The sequence below is a fragment of the Aquarana catesbeiana genome, linkage group LG09 (assembly GCF_042186555.1).
Source record: "Aquarana catesbeiana isolate 2022-GZ linkage group LG09, ASM4218655v1, whole genome shotgun sequence".
Classification (NCBI taxonomy): Eukaryota; Metazoa; Chordata; class Amphibia; order Anura; family Ranidae; genus Aquarana; species Aquarana catesbeiana.
This window is the reverse complement of record NC_133332.1, coordinates 248,046,159-248,071,638: the sequence shown is the minus strand read 5'-3', so window position 1 is coordinate 248,071,638 and position 25,480 is coordinate 248,046,159. Positions and strand designations below refer to the sequence as shown.

The window sequence follows — 25,480 nt, the reverse complement described above, 5'->3', positions numbered from 1 at the left end:
GGACACAGCAATCCCTATTAATCTGCTATATAAAACAGGGAGGGGGGGTCTCTGTGGTTTAAAGACTGATTTCAGTGCTTGCCCTGCTGCTGCTTATTCTCTGTCATCAGTCTCGCAGACTAATCTAAACAAGACATCAGCAGCATTTACATAAAACTGTGTTCTGCACCTAAATTCAAAATCATGTGTTCAGTGCAATGAGACAATAAAGCATGCACTATGCATTGCTGATCACCTGAAAATGCTCTCTTCAGTACTTTTCAAGGTGAGCAAGCATGGGACAGCAGAACTCCGGAAACTTGCTCTGGATCAGCGAATCAAAGCCAAAAGAGCAGTTTGACAACCTAATGCCCCGTACACACGATCGGATTTTCCGCCAACAAATGTTAGATGTGAGCTTGTTGGTGGAAAGTCAGACCGTGTGTATGCTCCATCGAACATTTGTTGTTGGCTAGCAGGTTCTCAAATTTTCCACCAACAAATTTTTGTTGTCGGACTTTCCGATTGTGTGCACACAAGTCCGTCGCACAAAAGTCCACGCATGCTCGGAATCAATGCTCACCAATCACAACATTAGCAGAAGGAGCCCAAAGGGTGGCCGTGTGTATGCAAGACAAGTTGGCGCCAACAACCTTTGAACAAAATTCCACGGTTTTGTTGTTGGAAAGTCCGATCGTGTGTACGGGGCATAATAGAAATACAAGGGTTGCCATTGCTGGTCTCATCTTGAACATGCTAGTTGACTGGCTCTTAAACTCACCTTCTTGAATACTGGAAAAAGAATGCAATTTGGGGTTTCTCTTACCATTTGTACCAGAAAGTCCTCAGCAATGACAGCTCTTATATTTCCTCATGCCAGGGGCACTTTAAAGCGGAGTTTCACCCAAAAATGGAATTTCCAATTTTTGGATTCCTCTCCCCCTCCGGTGTCACATTTGGCACCTTTCAGGGGGGAGGAGGGAGCAGATACCTGTCTAATACAGGTATTTGCTCCCACTTACTGGCATAGATCACCGCGGCGTTCGCAGTGACCTACACCATTTCCGGCACCTACTCTGTCCTCCCCCGCTGTCTTCTGGGAGACACACAGGTCCCAGAACACAGCAGGGACCAGTGAGGACGCGCAGCGCGACTGGCACATGCGCAGTAGGGAACCAGGAAGTGAAGCCGCAAGGCAAGGCTTCACTTCCTTATTCCCTGACGGACAGATCGGCTTCAGCTACTGACATCGCGGGCTCCCTGGACAGGTAAGTGTCTATATATTAAAAGTCAGCAGCTTCAGTATTTGTAGCTGCTGGCTTTTAATTTTTTTTTTTTTTTTTTTTCGGCGGACCTCTGCTTTAAAGAATTTCAGTGCCAGCACAAGTTATCGATAAACATGTTCTATATATTGTGCTTTTTTTTTTTTTTTTTTTTTTTATGGAAGAGGAAAAGGGGGGAGGGAAATTAAAATCCAGACTAAACAATTTTCCAAATACAAGCATGCGTGTGTACTTGAATATTGCAGTGCTTTGTGTATTTCTTCTAGATCTGTGTAGAAGTCCAGTGTGAGACGTTCCCTCTGTACAGCAGCTTCCTGTAATAAAGATCAGTCACTGTTGCTCTCTCTCCTTGTGTGGGGTGGGGGGGACTGGACTTGTCTCCTCCCCCCTCCTCTAGTTATCTACAGGCAGCCTGTAGCAGGTGGGGGCTACTGGGCCCCTTTATGTATGAGGTCACAGTAGTGGCATCACTACTACCCTTACAAAGTAATAAATTTATTTTTGCAAAGGCTTTTGTTTCAAACAAAGTGGATCTATAACCATTAAGGTTATTGAGGAAAATATTGAAATTAAAGTTTTTGTGCCCAGATGTTTATTTTGAAGGATGCAGAAAAGGTTGTCCTCACCTTGGTTGGGTAAATTTCCCCAATTTATTGTCCCAGTGACAACATGAGCTCTTACCTCAATGGGCTACTGCAGTCTTTGTACATAAGCAGCTAGTTTTGAGGTAGGTGGTTCCATTGCTAGATCAAATGGCATTGGGTGCAATAGCTTCTATGATATTGCTACAGAAAGGCTTCATTTCTTTGTACATGCTTCAACTTTGTAGAACATCATTTTCACATTCAACCAAAAACAAAAAAGCAGACTCAAGTAAACAGGATACTCAAATTTTTTAAGGTGGAACTCCAGACAAATCTTGTTTCGGACTGCATAAACAAGGGAAGTCTGTGTCACCGTTGACAGCTTCCCTTATGCCCCGTCTGGTGCTGGGTTAGAAACCAAGGGAAACAAAGCGGCAAATAAAAGCACTGTTTTATAGGACTGTGAAGGGTTAGAACCCCTTTGTGATCATATTGCCTCCTTTATGGTCAAAAAGGGCGGAAAATACTCCCCAATAAAAATCTAACAGGGGGTCGAACCCTTCCACATGCCACCCAAGACTAAAGAAAAAAAAAAAAAAACACACACACCAAAAAAACAGTTTTTCTGCAGTTCCAATCAAAATTGTCTTTCTTTAAAATGGACCTTATTTTTCAAATTCTAATCAAAATACCAGTATTTGGCAATGCCAGCAGCCAGTTTGAAAAAAACATTTATTTTTCGTTTGTGTGTTTTGGCAAATTGATCTTTTCTTCTGTCCATAATATCTGATATACGGCTGTCTGACATCAATGAGCTGTCCTGTGACCTCACTGTGGCCTGTGTCTCTCCCGCGGTCACCATCTCCCATTGACATCATAGGCTTCTTTCTCATCAGCAAGATTCAAGCTTCCTTCTATTCCAGTTTATAAAACTTGGCATGCTTAAAAGCAAGCTTTTCTTGGCAAAGCAGTCTACAGTGTATAGGTTGTGGATATGACTTGACAAGTAAACCATGCGGTTTCTTTTATCTCATGGCAAAGGAGTAGACATGATAGATTTCATCAGGAAAGTTCTCCTGTCTTTCTTGGGCCAGAACAGAGAGGCCGGCTTGTCTGATGAGTCTACATACCATGTCTACGTCTCTGCAGATGCTGCTGTCCACGTCGTCCATAATGACGCCTTCTGTAGCCATGTTGTCTTTGATGACAATAATGCCGTTGGGTCGTAGGCCAGTTTTGCAGCGCTTTAAAAACTCCACAAGGTGGCTGTCTGTCAAATGTCCTGCACCAAGACAATAAGCGTTAAAAGTCTGCACCAAAACAATGACAAAAAAGCACAAATGACATACAATGAAGCCTGACATTAAAGGCTCGTTTACACTTGCGTTGAAATGTGGCTTCAGACGCGCTTCTTTAAAGCACTCTGAATGTCAAAGCACCTCTCACTAAATAAAATGGTTACCTTTCAGTCCTGTTCATGTTGCATTTGCTTTAAAAATCATACTCAATATCGCTTTCTTCATGCTTCAAAGCAGCTCCAATACCTCTATAGAAGTCTATGATAACATTTGCTTAGATTGAAAAAAAAGCCTGATTGAAAAACGCTTTAGGTAAAGTGAGCTTTGCCTTTTTCTGAGGTACTGAAGGTATGAGATATCCCAGGATGCACTGGAAAAGACATCAGCAACAATCACTTCCCGTTCATGTTTATATACTCTGGAAGTGCCTGGTACAGATGTCACATCTGGTGTGGAGCAGCAGGAAGGTGAGCGGGATCCAGACCAGAGCAGAAAAACTGGGCAACCAGAGCAGATGAAACTAGCAATGTCACATGTAGTGAGCAATATAGTGGGGTGCAGAGAGATTGAAGGAACAGAAAACTAGGGGAGCAGAGAAAGAGAAAAAAAACTAGCAATGTCACATGTGGTGAGCAGCATGGGAGCAATGTAGCAGGAGGTGAATGGGGAACAGAGAGAGCAGAGAGCTAGGGGTTACTATTGAGTTGGGGATCTGTTGAGTGGGATTTTTACTGAGCAGGGGGGTCTGCTGAGCGGGGGTACAACTAAACAGGGGTTCTACTGGGACCCTTTAAAACAAATAGAAAATCAACACACAGGGCATTTGGCAAGCATCACAGAAGCATCAAAAACACAAAAACAAAACAAAACAAACAAAAAAAAAAAAAGCATGTTGAAGCGGAAGGCGCTTTAATGTGTGTCAAAGTTGAAGAAAGTGTAAACGAGCCCTGAGATAGCAGATTCTCTTTTTCTGATCCCCCCGCCAACAATATTTTGAACCTGCTGACCCTGCCAGTAGAGCTGTTGATTTCAATTACCTTAAAAAGTGAGGCAACACATTATTCTGCAGTGAAACTGCACAACCACTTTGTCGATGAGTTATTCTTAAGCTAGCCATAGATAGATAAAAATTTGGAGGCGGTCAAGAAAGGGTCGGCTTAATTTCTATTAGCGTGTGGCGTCCCTGTTTTACAGAAGTCCATCGTTTGGCTGCAACTGCTAAACGGCAAATGTTTTCAATCGGAAAAACTGTTGTCAGAATACAATTTCCTGGGGAGTGGGGGGGGGATTCCTCCATCCATCTCGCTTGGGTGGATGGGGAAACCTGTTGGATTTTTTTTCACTTACCTGTTGGCTGAATGAAGAAAAAAAAAAAACTGCTGTGCACAGCCAGCATTAGATAGACATCCAGTTTTAAATGGACTAACTTTTTTTAAAAAGAATTCTAGGTTTCTTGGCCTCTTTAATAACTGGCATGACCCACTTCGGAACAAAAATTGCACGCCACAGCGTACTGGCTGCTGCTCAGGCTGCAATTCACTGTAGTAGCTTGTACTAAGTAAGTAGTGTTCTGGCAGCATTATGGGACACTTACCTTCTACAGATAGTATATTGTACTGCATCTCCATGATTGCTTGTACTTTTTACAATGAAAAAAAAAGCTTCCTCTGATTGTCCGAGGGGCAGAGAGCAAACTGCCACATCAACTGTTGGATATTGAGGCTTCTTATTAGGTCTATTTGATAGGCACCACAATGGTCAACTGAGGAAGCCACATGTCAGGCTGACAACACTGCTGCTTATTGTGAGGAAGTGTTCTAGCATTGTCAGCCTGCAAAAGGAAGTGCAGCTTCTGACAGGCTGTACCGAGAGCTGGAAAATTTGAAAACTTTGGTAAAAAACATGGTAAGATTTAACCGCTCTCCAGCACATGTAGGTTGCACAACAACATTCCCTGCAACTGACAGATGTTGTACGCTCTTCAAAAATTGGAGGACTCTAATAAACTCTTATAGGAAGAACATGGAAGATATGATATAACTAAAAGCCCACTTTAAACAATCTAGACCACCAGTCAGTTTCCACATTTGTCGCCTGATTGGCTGCCCTTGATAAGCACTTCTTTGTACCAGTTTTAGTGCATGAAACCCAGAAACACCACATAGCCTCCTCACCTATTACCCACTGTATCCAAATGACGTCATAGCGGTTTGGCTCTGGAGCAAACTCCTGCAGGCCGGAGCAGTAGAAGTTGCCGATTCTCTTCCCATCTTCCCCGAGATAGCTCTTCGCCTTGCTTAGAAATTCATCTGTCACATCAACCATATCTACCTTCTTAAATAGTGGCAGCAAGAGACGTTTGGTGATGCGACCTATGCCAGCCCCACAGTCCAGGGCATAAGAGGAGTCTACCTTATGGGAACCATCCTGCAAGAGAAAGAAGTTTGAGAAAACACGTAAGCCAAAAAAATGCAAAAAATGAATTGCATGATGTAAGGAAATACTGAATGTACACCCACACTCAGACTGGGGGAGGGGTGAGTATGATTGGGAGCCAGACATATGTGCTACTAAGAAACAAGCAGACAGAAAATGGGAGCAGAGAGATGACTTAATCAGTCTCTGGCTGCTCCTTTACAATTCAATCAGAACACTAGGTATGGACAGGGGTCATCATTTTATCTCTTCTACATCTAAATCCCAGAACTTTATGACAGAGATACAAATACTTAGGGCAGGAAAAATATCTTTCATCTTTGTAGCAGTTTGCCTGGAGTTTAGGGAAAGTTTTGGCACTTTTATATTGTTTTAAAGCAACAATTAACTGGACTCCTCCCTCTACCACAAATCCTATGGCAGTCTTCTCCTACATACAAAAAAAATGTTAAAAACGGGTCCCTTTATATGACCTAGTTATATTCCCCTTGCTAGAACTACCTTGCTCCTGCCTCCATTGTAGCTCCCTATTTTACTTTAATCCACATTTCACAGAATTTCTCACAGGGTCGCTGGCAGTGTATTTCCTGATGCTTGCGATGAACAACTTCCTCTCTCTCTCTCTTTCCTTATGATATCACTGGTCAGATTTAGACATTCAAGGCAGAATTGGATAAAGTTGGTGTCACGGACCTGGCCGGAGCAGAGGCTGTTGGAGAGGACTGTATGCAAGCCTGTTGCCCACCGATTATGGGCCCTAGCATTTGAGGTGAATGAGAAATCCAGTCTGAACTGTATTAATCGGACTCAGTCATGTATATATTGTATGGGGACTCCTTACTGTAGATTTGTGTCCCTGAAGAGGGAGGGGGGATTCCTCCAGCAGCCCCCTGCTGATAAGACTGATTCATTCTGTTGGGACACATCCTGTGAGGAGATGCTGGTGTTATCAACATGTGTTTATGTTAATTGAGAGAGCTGATCACATTAGCCACCAGCCCTGGCTAATAGACGAATGGTCTAGGCTGAGGAGGGGGGAGATTGTTGTTTGTATTGTTAATTGTATTAATGTGTGAAGCTCGGTGCCCACAAGACTGTCATCTGGTCTGGGTACATTTTGTAGTAAATTAGGTCATGTTAATTAGGTTAGCTTTGAGTCATCCCTGCTGTATAAAGGTCTGTGAGATCTCAAAATAAAGTTAGTTCTGATGTACTCCAAGACTGGTGTTGTCTGGTTCTTGGGGTTCCTATAGCCAGATCCATTGGACTCGTGTTCCAGAACTTAGGAAGCGGTATATGACGGAAGCACTCAAGCGGAGTGTGGGACGTTCCGTGACAGTTGGTCACACTGATATTTTTTTTTTTTTTTTTGGCTACAGGCTATACAGCACACGTGTGAATGCCCCTGCTCGGTTACTGTACGACAGTCGCTGCTGTTAGCTGTCAAAATACCCAAATAGAGGCTGCATCTGATCAGATGAAACCGATGTTTGGCCGACCACTTTCTAAAACGGCTCAATCAAGAGATGTCGGCCAGGAGAGGATGAATGAATGAAGCGAATTTAAGTTGGTTCACCAGGGACTGGCAGAAGTTTGCACCATGTATGGCAAGTGCAAGTTCTCTGCAGTGACATCTTAATAAATTAGGCCTTTTGTATGTGAAGACAGCAAGGATCCTATGGTGGATGTGTCTGTGAATCCCTGTCATACATTGCAAACAGGTTCCTAGATCACCAGGCTGCTGATGGGCTGGACTCATACGCTACAGCAATGCCTGCATTACACGTTTTAAGCTGTGAGCAAGTAGGCTGTGTTCACGTTATGCATCAGAAAACGTACCTTTTGGTTTTGACTGGAGAGTACCTTTAAAGGATTTGTATAGGCATGACACACATGCATAGCTACCCCTCCCCTCCTCAAGATATCCCAGCATTCATTTTTATTTTACCTTGTTCCTGTAAAGAGAAGCAGCTCCCTGCAATATTATCACCAGGCTTGTAATTCTTGTGAGGGTAACTGAAAGGAAGTAGTTTTCTCTTTACGTAGACACCCCCCCCAGAACTACATCTCCCAAAAGCCATTTCTTTACACACAGTTTGTGGGCAGGCTCTTTTGAGTCACGGCAGCAGCATTTGTTGCTGGTTATTTAATTAAAGTATGACTGTGGAGAAGGTCAGGGAAGGGTGGGTGATAGGGAGAGGTCTGTAGACCTGGGCTGGTTGGGATTCCAGTATAGTAAAGGCAAAGTGTTATCAGCCCAAACAGGAAGTCACAGGACAACTGGATTTCCTGCAGATCAACTGTTATTTTTCTGTACTTGTGTTTTTAATCACTGTTCCTGCCAGTACTGTATCGCAGAGAAGTACTTGATTTTTTTTTCCCCCCTGACATACACTTAAATGGAACCAAGCAATATGTGGACTGCATGGCATTTATAGAAACACAAGTATGAAATTCTCACATGCAAAACATTATTTTTCAGCTCAGAATAGTATAGAACGTTCCCGTATCTGGGAAGGACATTGAATAATTGATTCTGCATGTGCTGGCAAAGCGAACCTATTATGTTTTTACACTCGGGATTCACATTCAGCAGAATAAAACTCAGCCTTGGCACCAGGCTGTTTTATTTTAGGATCCAGCAGGAGGCCACGTCAGGCAGGAGGAGAAATGATTCCAATCACTATAGTCTCAGCTGACTAATGCAGCATAAGAAACCTCCAATATAGTTCTGAATATTACTGAATTTTATTAAACATAGAAGCATATCACACATTCTTGGGGCTCAACACCAGGCAAGCAATACTGTGCCTGCTTTCATTTAATGTAGAAAGATCTTTGATTAGGGTTTATTGAAGGACAAGTCAAGTCAACAGTGAATAGTTATTGTGTGTGGAGCGGGGCATAGTTCAATAACTTATAAAATAGAAGTCCACGCTAACACTAAAATCCCTGCATCTACAGACATCTACGATCTAACACTAACCTCTCTATCTAGCCCTGTAAAGAAGAAAAATTGGTAAACATATATTTTTTGAAGCCGATGCAATCCAATTCCATGCTGAGCTGTCAGCCACAGCTTCGCTGTGGGGGCGGGTGCAGAGGACACGTCCGACAACGGAAGCTCCATAGTAAGTCTATGAACAAGAAAAGAGGGTTAAGGTCTGGAACGACCACTCAACCACCTCCATCCCTAAATACACAGAAAAAAGGGGGGAGAATCGCCCTGGGACTTTGAGTGAGGTGGGAGAGATTAGGCACACTGTGTGATTCTCCCCCCTTTTTTCATAGTAAGTCTATGGGTGACTTCACTCCCCATTCATTTCACAGCCGTTGTCAGCCGTTTCCTCTGCAGAGCTTCCGCCGCTGGAGACCGGATCGGCTTCAAAAAAAGGCATGTATAACGTATTCTTCTTTACAGGGCTAGATAGGTTAGTGTTAGATCGTGAATGTCTGTAGATGCAGGGATTTTAGTGTAACGCCGCGGTACACACGGTTGGACTTTCCGACGGGAAATGTTCGATGTGAGCTTGTTGTCGGAAAGTCCGACCGTGTGTATGCTCCATCGAACATTTGGTGTCGGAATTTCCGCCCACAAATGTTTGAGAGCAGGTTTTCAAATTTTTCACCAATAAAACTTATTGTCGGAAAGTCTGATCGTGTGTACACAAGTCTGTCGCACAAAAGTTCACACATGCTCTGAATCAAGCAGAAGGCTATTGAACTGGCTACTGAACTTCCCTTTTCTCGGCTCGTTGTATGTGTTGTACGTCACCGAGTTCTCACGTTCGGAAATTTGGGCCAACATTTGTGTGACTGTGTGTATGCAAGACAAGTTTGAGCCAACATCCTGCAGAAAAATATCCACGGTTTTGTTGGAAAATCCGCTCTTGTGTACGGGGCATTAGGCTTAACTTACACTTTAACATCAAACATGCTCCGTTATACCAATAGTAGAGTTTTTTTAAAGCAGTCCATCTGCTCTGACAGGGGGTGCGCACCATTGCATCAAGAGTACACAATCTTGTCTCCTACAGTATCTTACAAAAGTGAATACACCCTCACATTTTTGTAAATATTTTATTATATGTCACAACACTGAAGAAATGACACTTTCCTACAGTGTAAAGTAGTGAGTGTACAGCTTGTTTAACATTGTAAATTTGCTGTCCCCTCAAAATAATTCAACAAACAGCCATTAATGTCTAAACCGCTGGCAACAAAAGTAAGTACACCCCCAAGTGAAAATGTCCAAATTGGGCCCAATTCGTCATTTTCCCTCCCCGATGTCATCTGACTCGTTAGTGTTACAAGGTCTCAGGTGTGAATGGGGAGCAGGTGTGTTAAATTTGGTGTTATCGCTCTCACTCTCTCATACTGGTCACTGGAAGTGCAACATGGCACCTCATGGCAAAGAACTCTCTGACGATCTGAAAAAAAAAAAAAGAATTGTTGCTCTACATAAAGATGGCCTAGGCAATAAGAAGATTGCCAAGACCCTGAAACTGAGCTGCAGCACGGTGGCCAAGACCATACAGTGATTTAACAGGACAGGTTCCACTCAGAACAGGTCTCGCCATGGTCGACCAAAGAAGTTGAGTGCACGTGCTCAGCGTCATATCCAGAGGTTGTCTTTGGGAAATAGACACATGAGTGCTTCCAGCATTGCTGCAGAAGTTGAAGGGGTGGGAGGTCATCCTGTCAGTGCTAAGACCAAACGCCGCACACGGCATCAAATTGGTCTGCAAGGAAGCCTCTTCTAAAAATGATGCACAAGAAAGCCCGCAAACAGTTTGCTGAAGACAAATAGACTAAGGACATTGATTACTGGAACCATGTCCTGTGGTCTGAGGAGACCAAGATAAACTTATTTGGTCCCGATGATGTCAGGCGTGTGGGGCAGCAACCAAGTGAGGAGTACAGTCAGGCATGGTGGTGGGAGTGTCATGGTCTGGGGCTGCATGAGTGCTGCCGGCACTGGGGAGCTACAGTTCATTGAGGGAATCATGAATGCCAACATGTACTGTGACATACTGAAGTGGAGCATGATCCTCTCAGTTCGGAGACTGGGCCACAGGGCAGTATTCCAACATGATAACGACCCCAAACACACCTCCAAGACGAACACTGCCTTGCTAAAGAAACTGAGGGTAAAGGTGATGGACTGGCCAAGTATGTCTCCAGACCTAAACCCTATTGAGCATCTGTGGGGCATCCTCAAACGGAAGGTGGAGGAGCACAAGGTCTCTAACATCCACCAGCTCTGTGATGTCGTCACGGAGGAGTGGAAGAGGACTGCAGTGGCAACCTGTGAAGCTCTGGTGAACTCCATGCCCAAGATGGTCAAGGCAGTGCTGGAAAATAATGGTGGCCACACAAAACATTCACAGTTTGCACCCAATTTGGACATTTTCACTTAGGGGTGTACTCACTTTTGTTGCCAGCGGTTTAGACATTAATGGCTGTGTGTTGAGTTATTTTGAGGAGACAGCAAATTTACACTGTTATACAAGCTGTACACTCACTACTTTACATTGTAGCAAAGTGTCATTTCTTCAGTCATGTCACATTAAAAGATATAAAATATTTACAAAAATGTGAGGGGTGTACTCACTTTTGTGAGATAACGTGTGTGCCTAGTTTACACCACTGTGTTGCGATGGTGCGCTGAAAGAATTGCTGTTTTCTGTACTTTTTATTTCAGGCAGCGCAGTGCCAGGCAATCTGCTGCCTCGCACCTAATGGCCGGCAATTGCACTTTTTGAGATGTCTGAGTGACATCTCAAAGTTTTTTTTTTTTTAAACAAACAGTGCAATGAACCAAGCTCAGCAAAACAGAGGCTGGTGTGAACAAACCCTTCTAGGTAATAACACCAGGGGTAGATGATCCAGGGAATATCCAATTGCTTCCTGGAGGATCAGGAAGGATTATTTTTTCCCTGCTGGAGCAAATTGGATCATGTTTTATTGGGCTTCTTTTTCTTCCTTCCTCTGAAGGAACTGTGGGTTTTTTTTTGTTCCTATCGGTTGAATTAGATGGACTTGTGTCTTTTTTCATTATATATATATATATATATATATATATATATATATATATATATATATATATATATATATATATATATATATAAATAAAATCTCCATATGCTAGGCACCTTTGCTGCCTAGACATACCTGTACTTTCCACTCTCCCGTTGTCAGACCAACAATTTAATTGTCAACCCTTAGCACTGGTTCAGGTCCCAAGCGCTGCCTTGTGGTGAAACAGGTGGCATGTCACATGTTTTCTGGAAAAGTGAAGATTTACTGACAGGAGACGGACTGGGGGGTAAAGGCCAGTATACTCACCAGAGGGTAAGGTAGGACGGCTGGCTTTGGCATTTTATTAAAGTGACAAGTTTGCTTTCAGCACAGTGGCTGTCTGGCTCCAGAGATCTTTCCTGTCCTGGCTGTCATTATCTGTGAGGTCACTAGCGTTGACTAAATTTTCAAAAGATAAGATTGCGGCTCCTCCTCATGCTGGTGAGGTTGTGGTCAAGTTGGTAATAACCTATTCCATATATTCTGGTCATGCAAGGACCTCCATAGCTTTTGACGAAGTGCGTTTCAGCTCCTCTCCAGTGTCTAGAAGATCCTTACTTCTCCAGAACCAGCCTTGGCGATACTAAAACTTGGGCATCAGTAATTTACCCCAGATTGTTGTAAGATAATTATTTGCATCCTGCTGGCGGCCAAACTCACCATCGTGAGATGCTGGAAAGGGGAGCTGGTGCCCAACCTGCCCAAGGTTCTAGTCACTACCCAATCTTATTACTCCTTTGAAAAACTACTAGCTCTGAGAATGGGTTCACTGAAGTCCGTTGAAAAAGCTGGGAAACCATGGTTAGCTTGGTATCGAAAATAACCTGCTGATGGTAATATTATCCTAAGTTTTCTGTAAATACTGTGCTGTATGTGGATACCTGCCCTAAGAGGGAATCCTTGTACTTCTTTTTTTTTTCCTGAAGTTGTAGGCGCTTGTACTTCTTATATCCGCAATAAAACTACTGAGCCAAAAAAAATAACTAAATCGCTAGGACTTTTAACACAGTGCGGGACCTGTGGACCAATTTTATCTCGACTCCGTGGGGAACTCCAGGTTGACCCTCCCCTTCTTTATCTCCTTCTCCCCCCCCCCCCCTTTTTTTTCTCTCTCTTTCCCCTCTTCCCTTTTCTTACTTCCTTCTTCTTCTGGATCTTATATGTACAATACAGATGTTCGCCTATAGGGCCTGACACAGTAGTGGGCCCTGGGATAATCTTGGGGTTCACTATCAGAATTCCCTGTCATTCCAGGTCTCTACCATTCACCATATGTGGTGGGGTTCTGGATCATGGGGGGAAAATATTACTCAGTCCCATTGGTACTTAGATACATATCGCACATTTTGTGTTCTACTGTAATGGTAGAGGACAGATATGTATAATGACTATATCTTCTGCACTTCTGTAATGCTAAGTTGACAATCTGAGAATTCGATTTTGTTCTATTGATGTGTCTGTATATTTTGAAATTTGTTTCTTTTTCAATAAAAATATTGAAATATAAAAAAAAAAACCCCAATGCAGCATAAGACAGTAAATTGTCAGTATACAATTCCACGCACACCGTTTTACCATGCGTTACTGAAAACTCTTAATGTGGCCGCAATAGTCAATGTTAGGAATCACATGACCTCCGTTCATTCTATTCCGTATTTCAGGATTTACTAGCTTCACATACCTAAGAGGACTACTTCTAGTACAACGGGTGACAGTAAGCATTGTGTATACTTGTATACTCACTCGAAGGAACCTCTGTAGAAATTTTTTGGAGCCGCTGATGTCGATGCTGGATATGTGTCCGTAGCCTCCCAGCATCCCATCCACTGTGGGCGGAACATTCTTCCAGTACTTCTTTGCGTTACAGTAGAACCGAGTCTCGTCTTCCACCAGCTCATTCGACATTGTGGAAACAGCTAAAACACAAAAAGGGAAAAAAAATAAAAAAATCCAAAATTTGAAGATGATGTGCTCAGCAGCTTCCCTTTCCAACCAAATTCTGTCAATCCGGCCAGCAGTCTTTAGAAAAATCTCAACGCTGTAATTCTGCCCAGCTCACTTTCCCCTGTGTGGCCACTCGACTTCTTTACAAGCTCCGCTGGTCAAAAAGTTTGATTGGTGACAGGCAAAGAGGCTCATATAAATGCACCGAGTGTCTTTCACCGACCTCTGTGTGCCGCTTTGCCCAACAATCTTTACCCTGGGTTAAATTTCACCGCACACAAAATTCTACTCCTGCAATGCCGAGAATTAACAGTGACAGCTTATTACAGAGGCCATCAGCTTTCCTAGGATGATGCTCCTGCTACACAACCGCTATTTTTACCATTTAGGAGCTTTAACCCCAATGCTGCCAGGGAGGGGGAAGAAGTCCCAGTGCCAAGTTATTATTAGGCCAGGCGTAGCAACAATCACTTAGGCAGAGGGATGGCAACTGTGTACATGTCGGGGGGGGGGGGCCATCTGTGAAAACAGCAAATGGTCATTGAGGACTACAAAGCTCACTAAATATAGTGATTCCCTTGCACTGCAGTATTCACACATACCTTCCATGTCGCATATCCAAAAATAACACAGTGCATTCGCCAAATGGAAAAAAAAAAAAAGGCACTGGAAACACAAAAAGCAGGTAGAAAGAGCAGCAAAAAGTTTAAATAATAAAAATAAAAAATAAATAAATAAATAAATAAAATAAAATATAAGGGGGGAGGGGGAGAGATTGCCCACAGTATTTTAGTTCCTACACATCTCCTGTGGAAGCAACTTCTTAATCGCAAGCCAACGATTTCTGAATCTTTGTGGTTTTTAATATTTTTATTATATATTGGCACTTCGATTGAGGAGATCCACTTGACTTGGTAAACATGCTAAATTGAGGCACACGGTATTACCAGCATTCTAATATTTAGGGAATATACAAACTGATTTTTCATGTGCAGACTGTCCATGTGCGTGTTTGGAACCTGCTTTTAGATCTTCCCTAGTCTTTACACTACTGGGGTTTTTAAACATTTATGTTGAACATATTCGCCATCTTCAATATTTATTAATTAGCTACTGTCAATAAAAATACTTGTGATCCTGCCACCTTCATGCTATCCCAGATACAGCTCTCCGAATACTCTGCCCAGATTGTGGTGTGAAAATGGATCTCAATGTCTGAGCTCTCTACTTTTTATTCACCATTTTCTGAATGGAATAATTTGCTGCAATAGAAGTCACATTCCACTGTCCTTTTCCTTTATATTTCCTGAAGCTATTTTTTAAAACATTTAGGGCCAGTTCACACCATAGAAAAACGCAGTCCAGTTGCTTTTCTGCATACATGTTTTTTTGGCACATTTTCAATGCGTTTCAGTGCATTTTTCCCCCCTCTTTTCTTCACCTTAACCACTTCAGCCCCGGAAGCATTTGCCCCCTTCCTGACCAGGCCATTTTTTGCAATACGGCACTTAACTCATAATTGCGTGGTAGTGCAACGTTGTAACCAAAACAAAATTGATGTCCTTTTTTCCCCCACAAATAGAGCTTTCTTTTGGTGTTATTTGATCATCTCTGCGGTTTTTATTTTTTGCGCTATAAACAAAAAAAGAGCAACAATTTTGAGAAAAAAAACAAAACAATATTTTGTACTTTTTGCTATAATAAATATCCAAAAAAAAAAAAGGAAGTAAAAAAAAAATAATAAACACTCTAGCGTATTCCCAGCTTAAGCAGAACTACTAAATACCCTTAGCCCCCGCTCACACCGAATCCGACTTTGAAATCGTGCAACTTCACTTATCATCGCACGATTTCAACACCGCATGTCAGTGCAACTTAGGATGCAACTTGGCTGAAATCTATTATCCGGCTGACTTCATGCACAGATATCTACGCAAGTTGCACTGGAAATAACCAAAAATAGCCGCAAAGATGCCAAATTGGCCTTACTCGATTGCCCAATCCCAGGCCTTTTCTCCTACCAACAGAAATTGGCCACCTATGTATTTATTGCAGCCAAAAGACGATAGCCAGGGCTTGGAGGAAACCGACGGTCTCGTTCATGGAAGTGAAGAACAACATAACGTCTCTCATGATTAATGAGAAGATGACTTGTATATCCTCCGTGATTCCCATACTAAATTTCTCAAGGTGTGGGGCCGATGCTGGTCTTACGCTCTTCTGGCCTTGCACCCAACCAGCCTGGGCCCCCCAACTTGATTTCTCCTACCCCTGACCTGGGGGAACCCTCTCTTCTCCTATCTGTGCCTCTTTTCTCTCTTCCTGTTTTGCGCTCTTCTCTCAGTTCCCGCTTCCCCCTCTGCCACCTCACCCTCTCCTTTCCCTCTTTTATGTATTTTATTTATTTCCATTTTTTAATCTTTAAAATGGGAGATTTTTTTTTGTACCCCCCTTTGGTTTAATACGAGTTCTGTTTAAGATTTATTTTTCCCCAATTTTTGTGGATTGTCCACATCCAAATCCCTGAGCAATCCTGCTCAAACACCTTGCAAGTTCAACGATCAGAGGGTCGTTGAACTTCGATAGTTCCTTTTATGAAACTCGTGTTTGCCATGTCATACTCACTGCTCATATCCCCTGCGTGGGATTACTGCTGTTGTAGATCTACTTCATCTTTTCAATAAAAATATTACATAGTTACAAAATAGTACATATTGTACCAGAAATAACCAAAAATAGCGCAGGAACTTCTTTTTTCAAGTCGTTGCTTCACCGCAAAGTTGGCATCTCACCGTTTTGAACAGTTCCACTGCTGACAACAGGGTGGGACTTATGTGATTTGACAGGTCCAAACTGCATGACAAGTTGCACCGGTGTGAATGGGGGCTTAAAGCTGAATTTTAGGATTCTTGAAAAATCTACTCTCCTTAAAGCGGAGGTCCACACATATTGTAAACTTTATATTAATCCCTTCATGTCATTGAACAGATGTCTAAATGAAAAAAAAAAAAAAATAAAAAATGTGTGCGTTTACCTTGTAATTGGTCTTTATAGTGCAATTTCCTGTTTCGGACCCCCGCAGGAGTAAATGCTCGTTAGGTGTAAGGGTAAAAAGAGGTAAAACGTGTAATACTGACCTTATTCCTGGCTCCGGCGTTCTAACTTGTGGCTGATCCCTCATGTACAATGCAGAACCTGATATTAGTGTGTGCCCCCCCCCCCCCCCCCTCCCCCGCGGCAGGAGAACCTTGGGGGACAAGGTTACAGGAGACGGTCACACAGATCGAGGGGGAGCCTGCCACTGCAAAGGACATTTCTCTTCTATCTGGAGTGGGGCTTTTAAGTGACCCTGCCATGAAGAAGTAGAGACAGGAGAGATAAGGTGCTTATGGGTGCTGGTTATAGTCTGTACCAAGTAAAAACAGCAATCTGCTGTCTTGGCAACAGAGATATCACAGCCTGTTGTATCATTCGGATAAAGTGAAAGGAATGCGAGTGCTCCAGGCCATCAGGAGGGGCAGTGCTGGCATCCAAAAATGCTCCTATATACTACAGTACATTGGAATTTTTATTGAAGGTTCAAGGAGAGTGTGCATCCCCTTCATCCAACATGGAACATTCTCATAAGAAGAGGTCATCAATGGGAACCAGGCCTTATGCTGCGTACACACGATCGGACTTTCCGAGGGAAAACGTTCAACGTGAGCTTTTTGTCGGAAAGTCCGATCGCGTGTACGCGGCCTTACTCTGTATGTGGGTATGACGTGTCCACATACAGCCTCCTATACAGATCAAAGACAGGCAGCAGCTGTACAAGTACCAGCACACATCCTACCTTTACATAAATACAGGGGCACCTATTGATTGCAGAAAGCTGTCACTCTGGGGGGGCGCAGAGTAGGGATGAGCTGGCATTCAGAAGTGGGTTCTGGTGTGAACCCAGAGGTCAGCTGTCACTCTGGGTCCCATAACCAGCTGACGTTAGAGGTTTGTGACTTCACTGAGGTCAATGACCTCAGACACTGACTTGAAATGAAAGTATTAGGGCAATGATGTCACAAGCATTCCTGCCCCTTTTTAAAATGTCACCCGCAGATCATTGGACCAAGAATGACAGCGGACTTCTGGATTCACACCAGAATCTGCTTCTGAATGCCAGCTCATCCCTCACACCCCCCGCAACCCACTCTGTCTGTGTTCAGGACACACAACTACATGGGTGCCAAACTTGGGATCAGCGGCTGTGTCCAGTGTGTCCCAATTAACATGAATGGAAAGGGATGCATGGAATACTTGTACACCCCCCCCATGTGGGTAGACATGGCCCTCACATGGCAGAGGTTGCTGTCGTAGTCCATCCCACAGGAACAAGGCGTTATGCTGGTTACTCATGGTGTACGGCTCTCTGTGCCCCGATGAATGAGCTCTTACTGCCCTTCAAGGATTAAACTAATGACGGCCATAGCCAGCCTGACTCCAGCCCTGGGATTTCTCAACGGAGGATCGGGATCACTTGGGCTACTCTAAGGCAGTGGTGGCCAACTTTCTTGCTATGAGAAGCCTCAAGTGCGCCCCCTGACATCACCAAGGGGCCACACATAGAATTCAGTGAATATTTTGTGTCAGGGACAGCAGACGCACAAAAGGATATAATCAGAGACTACAGACCTGATCCGGGACATGGTCAGAGACTGCAGGCATGGTACAGGACATGGTCAGAGACTGCAGGCGTGGTACAGGACATGGTCAGAGACTGCAGGCGTGGTACAGGACATGGTCAGAGGCTGCAGGCGTGGTACAGGACATGGTCAGAGGCTGCAGGCGTGGTACAGGACATGGTCAGAGGCTGCAGGCGTGGTACAGGACATGGTCAGAGGCTGCAGGCGTGGTACAGGACATGGTCAGAGGCTGCAGGCGTGGTACAGGACATGGTCAGAGGCTGCAGGCGTGGTACAGGACATGGTCAGAGGCTGCAGGCGTGGTACAGGACATGGTCAGAGGCTGCAGGCGTGGTACAGGACATGGTCAGAGGCTGCAGGCGTGGTACAGGACATGGTCAGAGGCTGCAGGCGTGGTACAGGACATGGTCAGAGGCTGCAGGCGTGGTACAGGACATGGTCAGAGGCTGCAGGCGTGGTACAGGACATGGTCAGAGGCTGCAGGCGTGGTACAGGACATGGTCAGAGGCTGCAGGCGTGGTACAGGACATGGTCAGAGGCTGCAGGCGTGGTACAGGACATGGTCAGAGGCTGCAGGCGTGGTACAGGACATGGTCAGAGGCTGCAGGCGTGGTACAGGACATGGTCAGAGGCTGCAGGCGTGGTACAGGACATGGTCAGAGGCTGCAGGCGTGGTACAGGACATGGTCAGAGGCTGCAGGCGTGGTACAGGACATGGTCAGAGGCTGCAGGCGTGGTACAGGACATGGTCAGAGGCTGCAGGCGTGGTACAGGACATGGTCAGAGGCTGCAGGCGTGGTACAGGACATGGTCAGAGGCTGCAGGCGTGGTACAGGACATGGTCAGAGGCTGCAGGCGTGGTACAGGACATGGTCAGAGGCTGCAGGCGTGGTACAGGACATGGTCAGAGGCTGCAGGCGTGGTACAGGACATGGTCAGAGGCTGCAGGCGTGGTACAGGACATGGTCAGAGGCTGCAGGCGTGGTACAGGACATGGTCAGAGGCTGCAGGCGTGGTACTGGAGATGATCAGAGGCTGCAGACGTGGTACTGGAGATGATCAGAGGCTGCAGACGTGATACTGGAGATGATCAGAGGCTGCAGACGTGATACTGGAGATGATCAGAGGCTGCAGACGTGATACTGGAGATGATCAGAGGCTGCAGACGTGATACTGGAGATGATCAGAGGCTGCAGACGTGATACTGGAGATGATCAGAGGCTGCAGACGTGATACTGGAGATGATCAGAGGCTGCAGACGTGATACTGGAGATGATCAGAGGCTGCAGACGTGATACTGGAGATGATCAGAGGCTGCAGACGTGATACTGGAGATGATCAGAGGCTGCAGACGTGATACTGGAGATGATCAGAGGCTGCAGACGTGATACTGGAGATGATCAGAGGCTGCAGACGTGATACTGGAGATGATCAGAGGCTGCAGACGTGATACTGGAGATGATCAGAGGCTGCAGACGTGATACTGGAGATGATCAGAGGCTGCAGACGTGATACTGGAGATGATCAGAGGCTGCAGACGTGATACTGGAGATGATCAGAGGCTGCAGACGTGATACTGGAGATGATCAGAGGCTGCAGACGTGATACTGGAGATGATCAGAGGCTGCAGACGTGATACTGGAGATGATCAGAGGCTGCAGACGTGATACTGGAGATGATCAGAGGCTGCAGACGTGATACTGGAGATGATCAGAGGCTGCAGACGTGATACTGGAGATGATCAGAGGCTGCAGACGTGATACTGGAGATGATCAGAGGCTGCAGACGTGATACTGGAGATGATCAGAGGCTGCAGACGTGATACTGGAGATGATCAGAGGCTGCAGACGTGATACTGGAGATGATCAGAGGCTGCAGACGTGATACTGGAGATGATCAGAGGCTGCAGACGTGATACTGGAGATGATCAGAGGCTGCAGACGTGATACTGGAGATGATCAGAGGCTGCAGACGTGATACTGGAGATGATCAGAGGCTGCAGACGTGATACTGGAGATGATCAGAGGCTGCAGACGTGATACTGGAGATGATCAGAGGCTGCAGACGTGATACTGGAGATGATCAGAGGCTGCAGACGTGATACTGGAGATGATCAGAGGCTGCAGACGTGATACTGGAGATGATCAGAGGCTGCAGACGTGATACTGGAGATGATCAGAGGCTGCAGACGTGATACTGGAGATGATCAGAGGCTGCAGACGTGATACTGGAGATGATCAGAGGCTGCAGACGTGATACTGGAGATGATCAGAGGCTGCAGACGTGATACTGGAGATGATCAGAGGCTGCAGACGTGATACTGGAGATGATCAGAGGCTGCAGACGTGATACTGGAGATGATCAGAGGCTGCAGACGTGATACTGGAGATGATCAGAGGCTGCAGACGTGATACTGGAGATGATCAGAGGCTGCAGACGTGATACTGGAGATGATCAGAGGCTGCAGACGTGATACTGGAGATGATCAGAGGCTGCAGACGTGATACTGGAGATGATCAGAGGCTGCAGACGTGATACTGGAGATGATCAGAGGCTGCAGACGTGATACTGGAGATGATCAGAGGCTGCAGACGTGATACTGGAGATGATCAGAGGCTGCAGACGTGATACTGGAGATGATCAGAGGCTGCAGACGTGATACTGGAGATGATCAGAGGCTGCAGACGTGATACTGGAGATGATCAGAGGCTGCAGACGTGATACTGGAGATGATCAGAGGCTGCAGACGTGATACTGGAGATGATCAGAGGCTGCAGACGTGATACTGGAGATGATCAGAGGCTGCAGACGTGATACTGGAGATGATCAGAGGCTGCAGACGTGATACTGGAGATGATCAGAGGCTGCAGACGTGATACAGGAGATGATCATAGACTGCAGACGTGATACTGGAGATGATCAGAGGCTGCAGACGTGATACAGGAGATGATCAGAGGCTGCAGACGTGATACTGGAGATGATCAGAGGCTGCAGACATGATACAGGAGATGATCATGGATTGCAGACATGGTACTGGAGATGATCAGAGACTGCAGACATGATACAGGAGATGATCAGAGACTGCAGACATAGTACAGGAGATGATCAGAGGCTGCAGACGTGATACAGGAGATGATCAGAGACTGCAGACATAGTACAGGAGATGATCAGAGGCTGCAGACGTGATACTGGAGATGATCAGAGACTGCAGACATGCTATAGAAGTTGTAGACAGGAGGTGTTTCAGGAGACATATTACGTTAGACTGCTAGAAATCACAAGACCTCCACACCTGCTGGTGGTGTCCAGTCATGGAAGGTCCAAACTATGACTATGGAAGTCAGTCCTGCAGTTCAGGGGTTATCCTGTAGGGGATAACCAATACAATCTGACCCAGAACTGTTTACGTCACCCATCGGGCTCTCTCACTATGACAGCTGGGTTCTGATTGGCTGCCTCTGACAGAACCAATCACAAGGTGACACCTGAGGACCGATCACCCCGCTTCCCGCACACTACAATCCGCTACCACCCGATCCCCATACAGCATCATACTCACTGACGCTTCGCATTAGCCGCTGCCACCCCGCAGCTTCCACCAACTCCCGGCTCCTAGGAGCGCATGTGATAACACACACTTCCGGCCTGACAGACCTACCACCAATCACGGCTCGGGCTAGCTCAGGCAGCCAACCAATGCTAGAGAAACCGCAGAGCAATAAGCCAACCAAGAGAGCGCTCGCACTAGAGTGGCACGGCGTCTGACCAATCACTGAGCGACCGGCTAGTGCCTGACAGCGGAGAGTATTGCATAGAGCGGTGTCACGTCACATTCGGCTAGCCATCACATTTTGTTACCCGCTGGAGAGCGCATGCGCATATGTGCTCCAACACTGTTGGAACCACAAAGACCACTTTGCCGCGGGGCGCGCGGTGGAATTGAGAGAGTTATGTGTGCGGGGGCGCGCTGTGACATGGCGAGCTGTGTGAAGCAGCGGGGGCGCGCAGTGGGAGACAGAGCTATGTGTAGGGCGGCGGGCACGCGGAGTTGGATACCGGGCACTATGTAAGGAGACGGGGGCGCGCAGTGCTAGAGCTCCATTCACTGAGAGAGAGAAGAGCATGACAAGTTTTTACCTCACAACTTCCTCAGAGGATTGGGCCTCATTCACACACGACTTTGCTCCAGTCCAGGAAAACGCGCCTGAGGTTGCGTTTGAATGTGCGGCATTAATGCATTCTTTCGGCCAGAGTATGAATTTTATTTGCGATATTAGATCGCATTTTTTGCGCCCAAATGATGGGGTTTTTTTGCATGTAAATGCCTATATAAAGGGTGTTTAGAGGCATAAAAAAAAAAGTTAAAAGCCCGTAAAGTGATGTTTTTGAGTCCTGTGTATACGGGGCCAAAGAGGGACACAAAATTATCAAATTCTACTTGATGTAAAAATAAAAAACGAAGTTCCCCTCCCCCCGTATACACATCATGGCAAATTAATATGTAGAAAAATGACTTTCCTGTTATCACGCTCCCCCCGTTCCTTTATAGTGGATCTTCCAAATAGTGCCACTTCACACGTATGCGGTGCGAATTTAACCACTTCAACCCCGGAAGGGTTTACCTCCTTAATGACCAGGCCATTTTTTGTGATACGGCACTTTAACGGACAATTGCGCGGTCGCGTGTGACGCTGCACCCAAACAATATTGACGTCTCTTTTTTCCCCACAAATAGAGCTTTCTTTTGGTGGTATTTGATCACCTCTGCGTTTTTTTTTTTTTTTTCAGAAAAAAAAGACCCCGACCCTTTCCAAAAAAACACACTAGTGGAAAATGCACAGATGTGAATGTGACCCATTGGAAACCATGTTAGATGAACTGTGCTGCATTTCTGCAAAACGGAAAACGCATAGATGTGAACCAGGCCTAAGACAGAGAGCACATAGCACTGCAGATCGAGCATTACCATATCACATAGATCTCAATCCAACATCTTTTTCCTACACTTTTAGTGTAAATTGCTTATTTACAGCGTGCCTTGTACACCCCGTACAACCACTTTTACCTACAGGTAAGCCTATATTAGCTCCTGTAGATCCGCGCTATAGCAGAATGATGGCTACAGCACGGATTTGCTTTGTCGGGAGTATGCAAAAAGTGGACAAGGAAAGATTACTCCTGCACTTGTGAGGGTGAATTAGTGTCACGTACCTGATGGCGGAGCCCAGAGTGCAGGGAGTGGCCTCTCGTGTGCCTCTGGCTCAAGAACCCCTGATAGAGGGAACAGGGACTCGAGAGCGCAGGGGGCCACAAGTGCCTGACAGGTGGCAGGTGTCTCTGTAGTTCAATTGGAACAGCGGACTGTAAGAAGATGCACCAGATCACTGGCAGGAACACTGGAGCAGGCAGGAACTCCGGAACAGCAGGCAGCAGGGAGGTGTTCTGTAGTTCAGCTGGAGCACTGGAACAGCAGGCTGTAAGAAGATGCACTGGAACTCTGGCAGGAACACTGGAACCACTGGCTGTGAGGAGAAGCACTGTGGCAGGCAGGAACTCCGGAACAGCAGGCAGCAGGGAGGTGTTCTGTAGTTCAGCTGGAGCACAAGCAGAATCAGACAGGCCGGGTCAACACTGGCGGGCAAGCAGGTACCAAACGGAGGCAGAAGAGTAGTCAGGATACAGTCCGGGTTGGTAACAGGCAGGTAGCGGATAGCCGTAGGAAGAGGCAGGAGAATAGTCAAAACAAGCCGGAGTCAGGGACTGGCAGCAAACAGGAGTAGTCAAGAACAGGCCGGGTAAACAGGAAGCAGGTAGGCAGGTATTCAGGTAGCTTAGGGTCACAGGGAACGCTGTAGACCGGACAGCAAGGAAGCATGCTGACAGGCTCCTTTAAATAGGCCTAATGTACCGATCGTATGTGCCCGTTCGTACCATCGTGCACCCGCGTACACCCGTTCGTACTAGCGCACACCCGCATGCGTCCGTTCGCGCCAACGCGCCTTCCGCCGACGGCTGTGCTAACAGGACGCCTTTCATGACATTGCCCCCCCCAAGGGGCAGCCTCCGGATGCCCAACTGTGCCATCTTACTTGGATGAGACCTTTTAAAGGCAAGAATCAACCTCCTCTCATGGATGTTGGACTCCGGCTCCCAGGAGTTCTCCTCGGGCCCGTACCCCTTCCACTTTACCAGAAACTGGACTTGATTACGTCTCTTCCTGCAATCCAGAATGGATTCAACCTCATATTCAGTTTCTCCGTCAATGATCACAGGTTCAGGGGGATCGACCCTCCGGTTGACAAAAGGATCAGGAACCGTGGGTTTGAGTAGGGCCACGTGACAGCCAGACAGCCAGACCTGATCCCAGGGCTTGAGGTCAAGCTCCCCCCTTCTCTTCTTGTCAAACACCTCTTTATTGTAGTTCTGAGTCCTTGCCATAGTCTCCTGCAGAAGTTTATTATTGAACTCAAAGAAGTTTAGCTTCTCCTGGACAGCTGGTACTGGGCACTCCGGGATGTTACTGGACAGGAACAGAGGATGGAAACCATAATTTGCAAAAAAATGGTGATTGCTTTGTGGCAGAATGGACAGAATTGTTATAAGCAAATTCGGCAAGAGGTAGAAGCGGAGCCCAATCGTCCTGGGAGAAAGAAGAAAAGCAGCGCAGATACTGATCCAGCGTCTGATTTGTTCTTTCCGTCTGGCCATTTGTTTGGGGGTGATAGGCAGAGGAGAAAGAAAGGCCAATTTTCAAAGATCCTTAAAGCGCCCTCCAAAACTTGGAAGTAAATTGCACCCCCCGATCTGAAGTAATATTTGCAGGAATGCCATGAAGCCTCACCACTTCCCTGATAAATGTCCTTGCAGTCTCAGCAGCAGTAGGTGTGCTTTTCATTGGTAAGAAATGAGCCATTTTTGATAATCTATCCACCACTACAAAGATTGTAGTGCAGCCTTCAGAAGGTGGCAGCTCGACAATAAAACCCATGGAGATCATCCTCCATGGCTTCTCCAGGACGGTAGTGGCCTCAACAGACCCCAAGCCTTACACTTGCTGCCCTTGTTTTGAATGCAAGTGGCACATGCTTCCACATAGTCCCTGCAATCTTTCCTTAACTGCGGCCACCAGAACGTGCATTGAAGAAGTTCAGATGCCTTGTGCACACCGAAATGGCTGGCCAACATGTGGTCATGAC

The 25,480-nt window shown here is 45.8% G+C and overlaps 1 protein-coding gene across 1 annotated transcript; it reads right to left on the bottom strand.

Moving 5' to 3' along the window:
• Nucleotides 1-2,559: 2,559 nt before the first annotated feature.
• NTMT1 (N-terminal Xaa-Pro-Lys N-methyltransferase 1) lies at nucleotides 2,560-21,998 on the bottom strand. The gene is made up of 4 exons (XM_073600136.1): nucleotides 21,844-21,998; nucleotides 13,405-13,577; nucleotides 5,319-5,571; nucleotides 2,560-3,128 (listed from the first exon to the last, which is right to left on the bottom strand). Exons 1-4 carry the CDS (start codon nucleotides 21,854-21,856, stop codon nucleotides 2,872-2,874), a joined length of 696 nt encoding a protein of 231 aa, XP_073456237.1. The 5' UTR covers nucleotides 21,857-21,998; the 3' UTR covers nucleotides 2,560-2,871.
• Between the last annotated feature and the right edge of the window lie 3,482 nt (nucleotides 21,999-25,480).